Source organism: Salvia hispanica, chromosome 1, assembly GCF_029641045.1.
Source record: "Salvia hispanica isolate PSC_SH4W2 chromosome 1, Shi_PSC_v1, whole genome shotgun sequence".
NCBI lineage: Eukaryota > Viridiplantae > Streptophyta > Magnoliopsida > Lamiales > Lamiaceae > Salvia > Salvia hispanica.
In genome coordinates this window covers 42,415,996-42,429,616 of record NC_142692.1, presented here as the reverse complement: position 1 = coordinate 42,429,616, position 13,621 = coordinate 42,415,996, and the positions used below count along the sequence as shown (strand labels likewise).

Genomic DNA, 13,621 nt, shown 5'->3' with positions numbered 1-13,621 from the left:
ATCAATTACATAATAATCAGATCTATTTAGCGGATTATTTAGACAAATTCTATTCGCGTAATCATCTCACGTATCATGCTCATAACTCAAATAATCACATGCTTTAAATTAAATGAAATCTAAAACATGTTGTTCTAGGGTTTAGCCATTATACCTTGATGATTCTCCAAAGAATCGAAGATAGCTAGCGCCTTCTCCTCGTGAAGATCTTTAGTACAAAACCACGGATCTTCTGACTGGTTCCCGGACTGTGAACTGATATCAGGGTGGGCTGATCTCACCAGCGCACTAGGACTTAAATAGAGAAGACAGAAATCCTTTCCCACGGAGGAGAAAAATTCGACCTCTACTAGGAATATAGAGGGCCGAAAATTTTGAGAGAAAATCAAGTATATTTTCTGTCTCCTTTATTCTCCTATTTATAATAAGTCACATATTGGGCCCAGACAGGGATCTATGGAAGGCTTTGGATATGGGCTCCTCCAATTAGCTTTTTACTAATTAAATTAAACCCAATTTAATATAAGCTTAAAATTGGAATATTACGAGCAGCCACTACAGAAGTAATACTGCACTCCCCATCCAAATCCGAAATTACAAGTACTTCGGGTTTCCAATACTTTATATTTATTTCCCGCACTTAAGATAGAAACATCCATTAATTAATTATTGTCTGCTATGGACTTAATTAATTAATATCTTATTTATTCCAAGAGAGGACTCAGCAAGAAAATCTTATTTATTATTCATAGAGTAATTAAACTCCAACTAGCTAGGTTCCGAATAATAAAACCTTATTTCAAGCTTCTCTTGAGGATGTTATCAAACGAGACTCACCTCGCGCACGATTCAACATAATAGCAATCCTAGCACCGCTAGATACTAATCACCACTACCCAATATACCAGGCTTATTGGGTTACGAAAAACCCGCACCATTTAGTAAGTCAAAGTAGTGCATAATCAATACCGTATGCTCAATGCTAACGTACATTGATTGAGAAATAATTTACGAGACCTCGTCTTTCAGTAGATAGCATAAAGACTGTCTCGCTGTTAGATCCATTCAGTAGATAGCATAAAGCCTCATCTTATTTCAGTAAGGCTTAGAAATAATCGGACTGACATTGCAACCTTTCACGATAGGTAGTCTAAGCCTATCTAAGTTGTGAAATAATTTTTTTTCTTTGTTTAGAACTGACCGTGTTACCTTAGGGTGGACGACGCCCACAACCGGTCTACTAAAACAAAGACTTAGACTTTGTTAAATTACTTATACATTTAAATATGCAATTAACATCCATTAAATGTAAAATATAACAACATTATGACAAAAATTATCTGTTTATTCATTTGGAAAATAAAATAAGAGTTTTAACAGTATTCAATCACTCGAAAGGTGATTTCTAGTATACAAACTCTAACAGTATCTTCACCCGGTCATAGGCGTCTACCATCTCCTATCCAGGGAACTCCGTCACCCAGGCCATCTCCACTTCCATCTCCCGTACAGTACGAGCCGCGGTCTCCAATCCTAATGGCGGACGAGGAGAACAACAATTTTAAAAACAACAATGAGAACAATGAGGAGAACAACAATGTGGAGCATCCCGATCCCGGTGTCCATCATCTTCTTCAGCAAACGGCCAATATGCAAAGGCGTTTAGATGCACAGAATGTGAGACCAGCACCCATGCAGAATTTGTTTGCATATAGACGAGTGGCTAACCCTCCGATCAACAATGGGGGAATTGCAGCCAACAACTTTGAATTGAAGCCGGAGTTGATAAACAGGGCAGAAGAACATATGCATTTGGTGGAACAGGTTCGGAAGATGCCAACAAGCACTTGATCAAGTTCATTCAGATCAGCAACACGGTGAAGGCTAACGGAGTCTCAGATGATCAGATTCGCCTCAGACGATTTCCCTTCTCTTTAAAGGACGATGCCAGAGATTGGTATGATAATATGGACCCCAACTCGGTCGCAACCTGGGATGCAATGGTTGAGCTTTTCTTGGAGAAATATTACCTACCCAGCGAGGCACTAAAGCGACAAGCAGAAGTCATCTCCTACGCGATGCAGCCTCAGGAGAATATTCAAGAGGCATGGAAGAGATTTAAATATCTGATGAAGAGATGCCCCAACCACGGTTTAAGCCCGGGACAACAAGTCATAACTTTCTACAGAGGAGCCACTCCAGAGGCAGTGCGCGAATTGAATATGAGCGCAGGGGGGTCACTCCTTAGGTTGGGAGAAGAAGAGTCTCTAGAAGTGATTGAAAGGGTAGCCGCCAACGATGAGGGATGGAAGAATGAGAGAAGCAAGACCTACAGCGTAGCTTCCACATCGGACGTTGACAGGATGGACATGATGTCCAAGCAGCTGGACTTCTTGACAAGCAAGCTAGGCTTTATGGGAACAGAGCCAACTGGGCTCGAATGTGAAGATGTAAATTATGTGCATCAAGGCGGCAACAACAGGAATTTCAACAACTACCGCCAGAATCAAGGGGGTGGTAACTTCAACAACTTTGGGAACCGGACACATCCCAACTTGTCCTATGGGAATCCTAACAACGCCCTGCAGCCACCACAGGGATTCCAAGTATCGAATGGTCAAGTCATTGAGACGAAGAAGAATGAGCTTGGAGATGTCTTGATGGCGTTTATGAAGCAAACCGGGGAGTGTATGGCCAACTCCGGTAAGAGGCTGAAACAGGTAGAGACAGAGGTGCAAGACTTAAGCACCCACATGAAGAGTCTTGACAATCAAATGAGTCAGATAGCTCAATCTGTGAGCAAATTACATACTCCCGGCCAATTTCCAGGGCAACCAATTGTGAACCCCAAAGATTGTAAGGTGATTCATCTTAGGAGTGGCAGAGACTATGAGGGTCCTTCTATGCCAGAGACACGGTTGAAAAGGAAGTGGAAGCTAAGGAAGTGCCAGAAGAAGAGGAGATAGAGGCGGAGTCACCTAATATGCTATCCGAGGTTCAACCCTAGACAATTGTTCTACCCAAGCCAAAGGAAGTTAAAATTCCTTTCCCTCAAGTGGTGCAAAAGAAGAAGTTAGATGAAAAGTTTGTGAAATTTCTTGAGATCTTCAAGAGGGTGCACCTCAACATACCTCTCATTGAGGCTCTCCAACAAATGTCCGGCTACCTCAAGTTCTTGAAAGAGATTATGTCCAAGAAGAAGAAGTTGGTTGATTATGAAACCGTGAGCTTGACCGAGAATTGTAGTGCAATCATCCAACAAAAGATGTCGGCAAAGATGAAGGATCCGGGGAGCTTCAACATCTCTTGTGTGATCGGGAATGATAGGCAAACTAAGGCCTTGTGTGATTTGGGGGCAAGCATAAATCTCATGCCCCTAAGCTTCTTTTGGAAGTTGAAATTTGGTGTCTTGAAGCCGACTACCATCACCCTTCAAATGGCGGATAAATCCGTCAAGTTCCCCAATTGAGTCCTCGAGAATGTCTTAGTTAGGGTGAATGATTTTATTTTCCCCGTGGACTTTGTTGTTTTGGACATGAAGGAGGACCCAAATGTTCCTCTCATCCTTGGAAGACCATTCCTTGCAACCGGGAAAGCTTTAATTGATGTCACTAAGGGAGAACTCACCCTTAGGCATGGAAATAAGACGGTCATCCTCTCTATGTTGGACAAGATGAAACGCCACGAGATAGAGGAATCAAAGATAGTGGAGGTAGAAGAATGCAAGGTGATGAATGTTGCATATGAGAAAGCTAAGGAGGATGAAGATGCAAAGCCCAATTGGTGGAAGAAGCGGTTATACAAGCTCTATTTGGCCGCTAAAGCAAAGACGGGCCCCGATGATATTATTCGTGTGAGGTTGGAAAACAAGTAGATGGAGCTTTCAAGACGTCAAGCATACGACGATAAAAAGTTGCTCTATATGGGAGGCAACCCATAGTAGGTAACTTCTAGATTGTTTCCGTTTTAGTTTGTCTATCATATAATTCTCACTTCTCCACCAACTTTTTAAACTTATTCTGTGCATAGCCTTGAATATGTTTGGGGGGATGATATGGTGGATAGTGAGCCTTATGAGATGCTTTGCTGTTTTATTTTTGTTTTAGATTGATTAGTTGTCTTTTGTTGCTTTTATTTATGTTTTATGGTAGATTTTCTTTGCTTTAAACCTCCGTGAGTTGTATTGGTTTTGGGTTGTTGAAATTGAAATTGTTTGAATTTTGGTTTCTTGGGGTAAAGACTAGTTGTTAATGATAAAAACATCATCCATATCTTTTAAGCTATCATGGTCTTTGATTTAAGAGTTTGAGTAATAGGTGCATAAGTAACGAATTGCTTGTTTGCCTTGATTCATGCTATTACCCGAGTGAGATTTGAGCCAAACATTCATTTCAGTGTGATTTTATCATTTACTTGTTGTTGTTTCTAGAACTTGCTCCCGATCATATTAAGTCTACATAGTGAATGTGAGTTTAGGAAATGACGTTAGGCTATCTCTGTTCATCCCTTCACAAGTGCTATATTTCTATCCCTAGTTAACCGTCTTAGCCTAAAAATTTCTCCAATGTTATTGATTTGTTAAGTTCACTCTCAAAAGTGTCAATCTACAAATTTGGAAGCACATATAGGGGGTTGGCGTTGCTTAAAAAAATGGAGGTATAAGCTAGACGAAGTCTAGAGAAAAAAATACATATATAAAAAGAGAGAAAAAGAAAAAAATTTGGAGGTATAAGCTAGACGAAGTCTAGAGGAGTTTTTGCTTGGGAATTTCAATAAGTGGGGACCGGATGGGAGGAAGAAGTTCGACAAAGTCTTACTTTTCTGAGATTTGTTATGGGAAATGGTCTTTTGTTGGGATTTGTAATATGCGAGTACTTGGGCATCTCTTACTTTTTAGCCACTTTAGCCAAAATGTTCCCTACCATCCAAAGAGCCACATTACAACCTTAATAAAGTCCTTTCTGATTTTAGATTCACATTCACATTCTAGTAGGTGAGATGTTTGATTTGGAGCAAGCCTATGGTAAACACTACTTGTATTTTGATTTGAGAGTATTAATTCTATACATACACTTTTGAGAATGAGATACACACACACATATCTTGAGAGAAGCATGAATCCAAGGTGATATACAAGTTAGTAGTAAAAGTGCACTCGACGGCTTGACTTGATATAATTTGTATTTTGATATGCTCTTGTATTCCATACTCTTTGAAGCAATGATGATGTCTAAACCCCTTTAAATCCAAGTCTTCTTTTAGTTCTTTTTGTTCATTGCTCGAGGACTAGCAATTATTTAAGTTTGGGAGAGTTGACATTCTTGGATTTTGCTTGGTTTTAGAGAGTAATCTTGCATGGTTTTAATCACATTTCGTCTATTATCGGATATGATTATGATTACTTCTCTATTATTTTGGTATTTGACCATTTTGTTAAGAATGTGTAGCAGCCATGGTTTGAGACAATATTAACTGCAGATTTTGAAGTCCAATCAGCCCCTAATGCATATCAATCTCTTCGTCTTCGAAAGATCTTCGCGTGGGTATCTCGCACACCTCAATCGGAGTTCCGTAGAAGAAGTTATGACCGTTTTACGAACACTGTGCTGTCTAGAAAATTACACGCGGCCGGGTGAATTAACCACCCGGCCGGGGTACTGTGTTTTTGCGCTGAAAAGGTCAGAAAATGGTCGAAAATCATCACCCGGCCGGGTGATGATTTTACTCTTTAAAATTCTACCCGGCCGGGTACGTTGTTTTGGCGTATTTTCTTGCCAAAAACACGATTTTTTATGGGGGATTAAAAGGAAGAACGCCTAGGTTTCATAATTCAAGATTCTACCGTCTCCAACACATTCCACACTTCCCCAAGAACACTTTGAAGAGAGATTTGAAGATTTAAGACTACAAATCGAGAGATTGGAGTCTCTAATCCATAGAATCGTTCCACAGGAGTATCTATTTGCTTTCTTTTATGTATTTGATTGAATCCATTGTTTTGGTTTTCATAAAGAACATGAGTAGCTAATTTTATTGTGGAATTTTGGTGAAGACTACAATGGATGTTTGTGATTAATTCAAGGACTTCTTTTGATTGCTTAGCTCTTGTGATTCCTTTGTTCATTCTTGTGCCTTTTCAATTCAATTGCTTAGCTACCAATTGAGTTTGTTTACCTTTATAGTTGTAATCGAGAGATACCTATCTAGGTTTGATAAAAGATAAAAGAGTGAGCATCACTTTGATAATCTACACTCGAGAGAGAGGAACTTTAGTGAGGGCTTGGGTCTTTTGTTCTATGGAGTTAATCTAAACATATTAGAGAGAGACTTTAATATTAAGGGTTAATCAACGGGGTGAGTACACTCGCGAGGGGGCTCAACCTAGACTAGCGACTTTCCTAGTAATCCTATAGACATAAAATGGGTAATCGAAGTTATTGAATCAATCACAAGACAATTCCATTGTAGTTGGATCCAAAACTCTACTCTTCTCTTTGTGGTATCTTTTCACTTGTGTTTATTTCCTCTTGTCACTTTTAATTTATTTTTCATTGTTATATGCTTATTACTTGTAAGAACAAAACCATTTCTCTTGGATTGTCTAGATAGTAATCGAAATTTGTTCGTGGTACTTGAGTTGATACAATCTTGTCTCTGTGGGATACGATACTCTTGCTTACTAATTGCTACACTAGCCCCGTACACTTGCGGATACGATACTCTTGCTTACTAATTGCTACACTAGCCCCGTACTCTTGAGTCGTATCCCTTCCCTAAGCCTCATGCTCATGTCCCCATCTTAATTGGTGTATAGTGGTTTCAGTTCTCTTTTTATTGCCACGTGTTGTTTCATTTGTAAGCACTTTCACTAAAACTATTGCGGGAGAGTGGTGGAAAGGTGATGTGCAAAAAATGAGGAGGATTTTCTAGTTGGTGGAAGAGAGCCTCTAGTTTCTGATGCTTTCCTCGTCAATGGCCAACCCAGAGACTTGTATCCATGCTCAACACAAGTTGGATTTTTCAATAGTATTAGTATTATTTTATTAAATCATGAAAATTACATAAAAAAAATTTATAATGTGAGCAGATACATACAAATTGAGTGTGGAGTTTGGAAATACCTACTTGCTCCGATTAATTAACGCGGTGATGGACAACATCATGTTCTTCAAAATCGCCAACCACAGCATCACCGTGGTCGGAACCAACGGCGCCTACACGAATCTGCTGCGGACGGATTACGTGGCGATATCCCTGGGCCAAACCATTGATTTGCTTCTAGAAGCGAACCAGCCGCCCGGCCATTACTACATGGCCACGCGGATATACGTGGTCGGGGGGCAAATACGTGAGCACCCCGACCACTGGGATCATCCAGTACATTGGGAACTAGACCCCGTCCCCGCCTCTGCTTCCGTCTTTTCCCGAGTACAGCGACACCGTGTCGGCCTTCCATTTCACTAGCATGCTCAGAAGTAGTACTCTTGCTACAAGTGTCCCTGACAGGGTGAAGAAGAGACTGTTCTTCACCCTGTCAATCAATCTATCCCCATGCACGAAAAGTTCGTGCGTGGGGACGACCAGGCTGATGGCGAGCATGAACAATTTGACGACGCTGTTGCCCATGGACATGAACGTGCTGGAGGCGTACTACAAAGGGATCCGGGGGGTTTACGAGACTGGCTTCCTGGAGTATCCGGCTCGGGCTTTCAACTACACTGAAGTTAGCGTGCCAATGATTGAGTCTGCGTCCGAGCTCGGAGGATCTGTTAGTGTTGTGGAGTGTGGCACCGCGGTGGAAGTGGTGTTTCAGGCGACCAACCTCGCCAAAAGCGTTGATCATCCCATGCATTTGCACGGATACAGCTTCTACATTGTTGGATCCGGGCTTGGGGATTTCGATCCGATCAGGGATCCGCCCAAGTATAACTTGTCGACCCGCCGTTGATGCAAAACATCGCAGTGCCTATAAACGGATGGACCGCTATCAGATTTAAGGCCAACAATCCAGGTAAGTGAATTAAACTTATTCTGCATGCATTCTAAGAAACTGGGGTTTATAGTGATTGGTGTTATTATTATGTTAGTGGTCATTGTTACAACGATTATAAATATTTCATTAAAATAATGTTTCTTGCTTGTGCAACGATTATAATAATCATGTAATGCCACTTTAATAATTTAGTAGTACTATTATTATTAAATATTACATGGATGATTTGCTTAAAAAGGAACCGTATCAAACCGCTCGGCTGCATCCATGCACTTAAAAAATGAGTTGAATTTTCTAACTGATATAGATTCGACATTGATCACATTAAGACAATAATTACTAATTACTCCCTTCGTCCCCCATTAGAAGTCACACTTTGACCGGGCACGGGTTTTAAGAAATGTAAAGAAAAGTTGGTTGAAAAAGTTAGTGGAATGTGGGACCCATTTTTTATATTGGTTTTACAATAAAATGTGAGTGAATTGAGTTAGTGGAATGTGAGACCTACTTACTATTTATGATAAAAATGAAGTGTGACTCTTAATTGGGGATGAAGGGAGTAATTAATTTAAAGTAATGTTTACTGGTACGAGGTTACACTAAGTCCATTTCTTCCCTTTTACAATTCTTTAAGATTGTACTTAATTTAATTAATTACCAATAGTAATGCTCTCTACTCTTCATCTATGTCCAACCGGTACGAAGATGACCATCTCCGTACATATATTAAATACAATTCTTTGTTTTCAAAAGTTATAAATCAAATTATTTGTATGATAACTAATTGTAGTTTTAGCATATCAGGATTCTTGGCATTTGGCAATATCACCAATACATTAACATAAAATCTACTACAAAACACATTACAAAAATGACCGAACTATTAGAAACCCTAGTTTCTCTAGAACCAAACTAATTTCAAAATAATTATCCCACTATTTATATTAGGGAAATTAACATAAAATCTGAAGAACATTAATAATATGATGTTTTCGCTACTCAATCGATTTCCGATGGACAAAATCCATGCATCAGCACTTCTCTTGCTTCGCAAGTCTCGTGCCAATTCAAGTCATTGCGCAACCGTGACTCTTTCCAGCTTCGCCAATATACAGTACTCCATCCGTTCCACAATAAGAGTGACTCTTATTATGGGCATGGATTTTAAGAAATGTAAAATATAGTGGATTGGAAAAGTTAGTGGAATGTGAGACCCACTTTTTTATATTAGTTTTATAATAAAATGTGAGTGAAGTGAGTTAGTAGAATGTGAGACCTACTTACCATTTATGGTAAAAATGTAGTGTGACTCTTATTGTAGAACAAACCAAAATAGAAAAGTGTGACTCTTATTGTGGTTTGGAGGGAGTAACATTTTTCCTACCAATATCTTCTTGGTCTTTTCACCCTGTTGTTTTTGCAATTACTCCCACCATCCCGACTAATATGACATATTTCTTGGCCGGCACATGATATTATGAGTTATTGGCTAATGTGTTTAATTGGAGAGAGAATAGATGGTTGGATGTATTAATTGAAGATAGAATATTTCAAAAAAAGGAAATGTGTTATCTCAGTTTGGACAAACTAAAAAGGAAAACATGTCTATCTTAAGTGAGACGGAAAGAGGATGCCAGATTACGAAATCAATCTTGCTACCACAAATTAAGTATTAAAATGTTCGAATAAAATAACTTTGTTTAGATCTACTAGAATATTGTAGTAATATAATATTATTAGGAAAATCGTGCCCCATTCTTCTTAATGTTTGGCTTTATTATATATTATCAACTTTGGTAATTATTAGTGCATAATGCAGACAGCTAGCGTGACTCACGTGATTCTGTATGAGCAACTGAAAAAATTAATGTCAAGAGACGTTATTTATATCATGCAATCAAACTTATAGTATAAAATGATGGAACCAATATCAACTTACAACTACTAAAAGATCAAAATAAATTTTTAGATATGAAGGTTATCATTCTGTGCTTCTTTGGTGTCGTGCTCGGATGCATAATCCAAGTTAATGCATCAGTTAGAAGCTTAAGATTTCAAGTAAGTATATAAATATAATGGTTGTATTTCTTTTTTCTTATTATTCCATTAGAAAAAAGTCGGTCTAAATTTGAACTTGTTTTAGGTGGTAAATTCTGATCACACTAGGCTATGCACCCAAAAGACAATGCTCACCGTAAATGGGCAGTTCCCGGGACCAACCATATATGCCCGGAGGGGAGATCTTGTCACAGTCGATATTGCTAATCATTCCGATCAAAATATAACCATCCATTGGTAAAATTTTCCTACAATTTTCATATATATGGTAATGGTGGTGAAATAGTGCATTGTAAATATAGGCATGGAGTAAAAATGCCGAGATATCCGTGGTCGGATGGGACCAATTATGTGACACAGTGCCCAATTCAACCCGGCATGAAGTTTAAGCAACGGATCATCCTCTCTGATGAGGAAGGCACTTTGTGGTGGCACGCTCATAGCGACTGGTCTCGGAATTCTGTGCACGGCGCTCTCGTCATTCTACCGCCGAGGAGGGAGTCGTATCCCTTCCCTAAGCCTCATGCCCATGTTCCCATCTTAATTGGTATGCTGGTTTCAATTCTCTTTTTATTGTCACATTTCATCTGTAAACACTTTCACTAAAATTATCGCAGGAGAGTGGTGGAAAGGTGATGTTCAAAAGGTGATGGAGGATTTTCTAGGTGGTGGAGGAGAGCCTCTAGTTTCTGATGCTTTCCTCATCAATGGCCAACCTGGAGACCTGTATCCATGCTCAACACAAGGTGGATTTTTTTTCAATAGTATTATTATTTAATTAAATCACCAAAATTACATAAAAAAAAAATTATAATGTGAGCAGATACATACAAATTGAGTGTGGAGTTTGGAAGGACGTACTTGTTCCGATTAATTAACGCGGTGATGGACAACATCATGTTCTTCAAAATCGCAAACCACAGCTTCACCATCGTCGGCACCGACGGCGCTTATACGAAGCCGCTGCGGACGGATTACGTCGCGATATCCCCGGGCCAAACCATTGATTTGCTTCTAGAAGCGAACCAGCCGCCCGGCCATTACTACATGGCCGCGCGGATATACGTGGTCGGGGGCAAATACGTGAGCACCCCGACCACTGGGATCATCCAGTATGTCGGGAACTACACCCCGTCTCCACCTCTGCTTCCGTCTTTTCCCGAATACAGCGACACTGTATCGTCCTTTCATTTCACTAGCATGCTCAGAAGTAGCGTTGCTACAAGTATTCCTGACAGGGTGAAGAAGAGATTGTTCTTCACCCTGTCAATCAATTTGTCCCCATGCACGAAAAGTTCGTGTGTGGGGACCACTAGGCTGATGGCTAGCATGAACAATTTGACGACGCTGCTGCCCATGGACATGAACGTGGTGGAGGCGTACTACAGAGGGATCGGGGGGGTTTACGATACTGGCTTCCCGGAGTATCCGGCTCGGGCTTTCAACTACACTGAAGTTAGCGTGCCAAAGAATGAGTCTGCTTCAGAGCTCGGAAGGGCTGTTATTGTTGTGGAGTATGGCACCGCGATGGAAGTGGTGTTTCAGGCGACCAACCTCGCCAAAAGCGTTGATCATCCCATGCATTTGCACGGATACAGCTTCTACGTTGTTGGATCCGGGCTTGGGGATTTCGATCCGACAAGGGATCCACCCAAGTATAATCTTGTCGACCCGCCGTTGATGCAAAACATCGCAGTGCCTAGAAACGGATGGACCGCTATCAGATTTAAGGCCAACAATCCAGGTAAGTGAATTAAACTTATTCTGCATGCATTCTATGAAAGTGGGTTTATAGTGATTGGTGTTACTATTATGTTGTTGGCCATTGTTACAAGTTCTCCGGTTTGGTATGTAACAGTTAAAAATATTTTAAGTAATAATATTGCATTGGATGTTTTAGGAGTTTGGTTCATGCACTGCCATTTCGAGCGTCATTTGAGTTGGGGAATGAAGGTGGTGTTCATCGTTAAGGATGGGGAACGAGCCGATGAGAAGATGTTGCCGCCGCCGGCGGATATGCCAAGTTGCGGTGGACAAGTCTCGTCTCCTACTCCTCTTGTATTTGGTGCCATACTAGGGAAGAAGAGAGGTGAGGTTGAATGAACTTTTCATTTATTATATGTACAATGTTTTACTTGCGTGTTCTTAATATAAGCCTAGCACAGCCTTCTCCAACAATTGAATAATGTACTCTTTCTCATTGGGATGTGAAAATGGAAGTCTATTAACTGATTGCATTGAAGCAAATTGGTTAAATAGAGAGGATTGAAACGATCATTTTATATCATTGATAAATGACTAATAAAAAGGCTGTGTCACGATAAAATCGAAAAGGCCGTGTCACGATAAAATCGAATCGATACTTTTAGCTTCCAAATCTCCAACATTAACCATACTATCACTAGGCCAATACATTCACATAATTGAAATGATATTTTCTAGTCCCTTAGTGATGGAGAGATAGGACACGAGTGGGAGATGATAAAGCATATTATAAAAAAAAAAACAAAGGTTGTACAAAATGTTGAAAGATCGAAAAATTATAACCCACTGCGTATTTACTTTTTAAAGAGCATCTAAAAGAAGGCCTCAAGTAAGTAGCGAGTAACTACCTTCCAAAACAAAAAAGTTACTACGACACTAATTTAATTATTAGGAAATAACCCTATTTCATAACGTAATTATCTTCCGACAGAAAAAAAAAAAAAAAAAAAAAAAAAAAAGAAAGACAATTAAAAAATAAATGAGGGGGAAAATGAAGAGTAGCATTTCAAAATTGACACGGAACACGTACCGGGCACGTGCTCGTGGCATACCACTAAACAATACTCCCTCTGTCCCGGATAATTCGGGTCACTTTGACCCGACATGGATTTTAAGAAATCTAATGGAAAGTGAGTTGAAAAAGTTGGTGGGATGTGGGTCCTACTTTTAAAGTATTATTTTTATAATAAAGTGTAAGTAGGAATGAGTTAGTGGAAAATGAGGTCCACTACCAAAAAAGGTAAAAGTGAAGTGGGACAAATTATGTGGGACGACCCGAAATGGAATACTACGTCGAATTATCTGGGACGGAGGGGGTATTAATTAATTTGATTTTATAGAATTAGAGAGATACAACTATTGCAATCTTGTATATTACTATATAATTAGTATATTATATAAATTCCAAACTTCTCAACACAATATTAATACATTGTAAAATTTTAAATTTTTGATGTCTACATTATTATGTTGACATTTTTTATTGATATTATTTTCTTATCTGATGATATAATCTATTAGTTCAGATCATAGTATGAGTTTGTACAATATTTAGAGTTTGCGTTTGAGTACTAATAAAATTGATAGTATTAACTTTGAGTTGTTATGATCTACTTACTAATAATTTAATTGTACTCCTATGTCAAAGATGGAAGAATGTGAAACTTGTTCAAATGTTGCTATGATCAGTAATTGGCCAAACTTCGAAATCTAAATAAGTATTACTCCCTCCGTCCGCGATTAGGAGTCCCGGTCACTTTTGCGCACCCATTTTATAAAAATAATAAAAAATAGTTAAAGTGGAGA

General features: G+C 39.3%; 1 protein-coding gene and 2 pseudogenes across 1 annotated transcript; all 3 read left to right on the top strand.

The window, feature by feature from the left end:
* The first annotated feature begins 2,129 nt into the window (after window positions 1–2,129).
* On the top strand, window positions 2,130–3,874 carry LOC148933860 (uncharacterized; annotated as a pseudogene).
* Window positions 3,875–4,650: 776 nt separating this feature from the next.
* On the top strand, window positions 4,651–7,948 carry LOC148933859 (laccase-15-like; annotated as a pseudogene).
* A 2,016-nt stretch (window positions 7,949–9,964) lies between these two features.
* On the top strand, window positions 9,965–12,164 carry LOC125220636 (laccase-14-like). The gene is made up of 6 exons (XM_048122791.2): window positions 9,965–10,051; window positions 10,137–10,288; window positions 10,354–10,598; window positions 10,669–10,797; window positions 10,875–11,795; window positions 11,952–12,164. Exons 1-6 carry the CDS (start codon window positions 9,965–9,967, stop codon window positions 12,152–12,154), a joined length of 1,737 nt encoding a protein of 578 aa, XP_047978748.1. The 3' UTR covers window positions 12,155–12,164.
* Window positions 12,165–13,621: the final 1,457 nt, after the last annotated feature.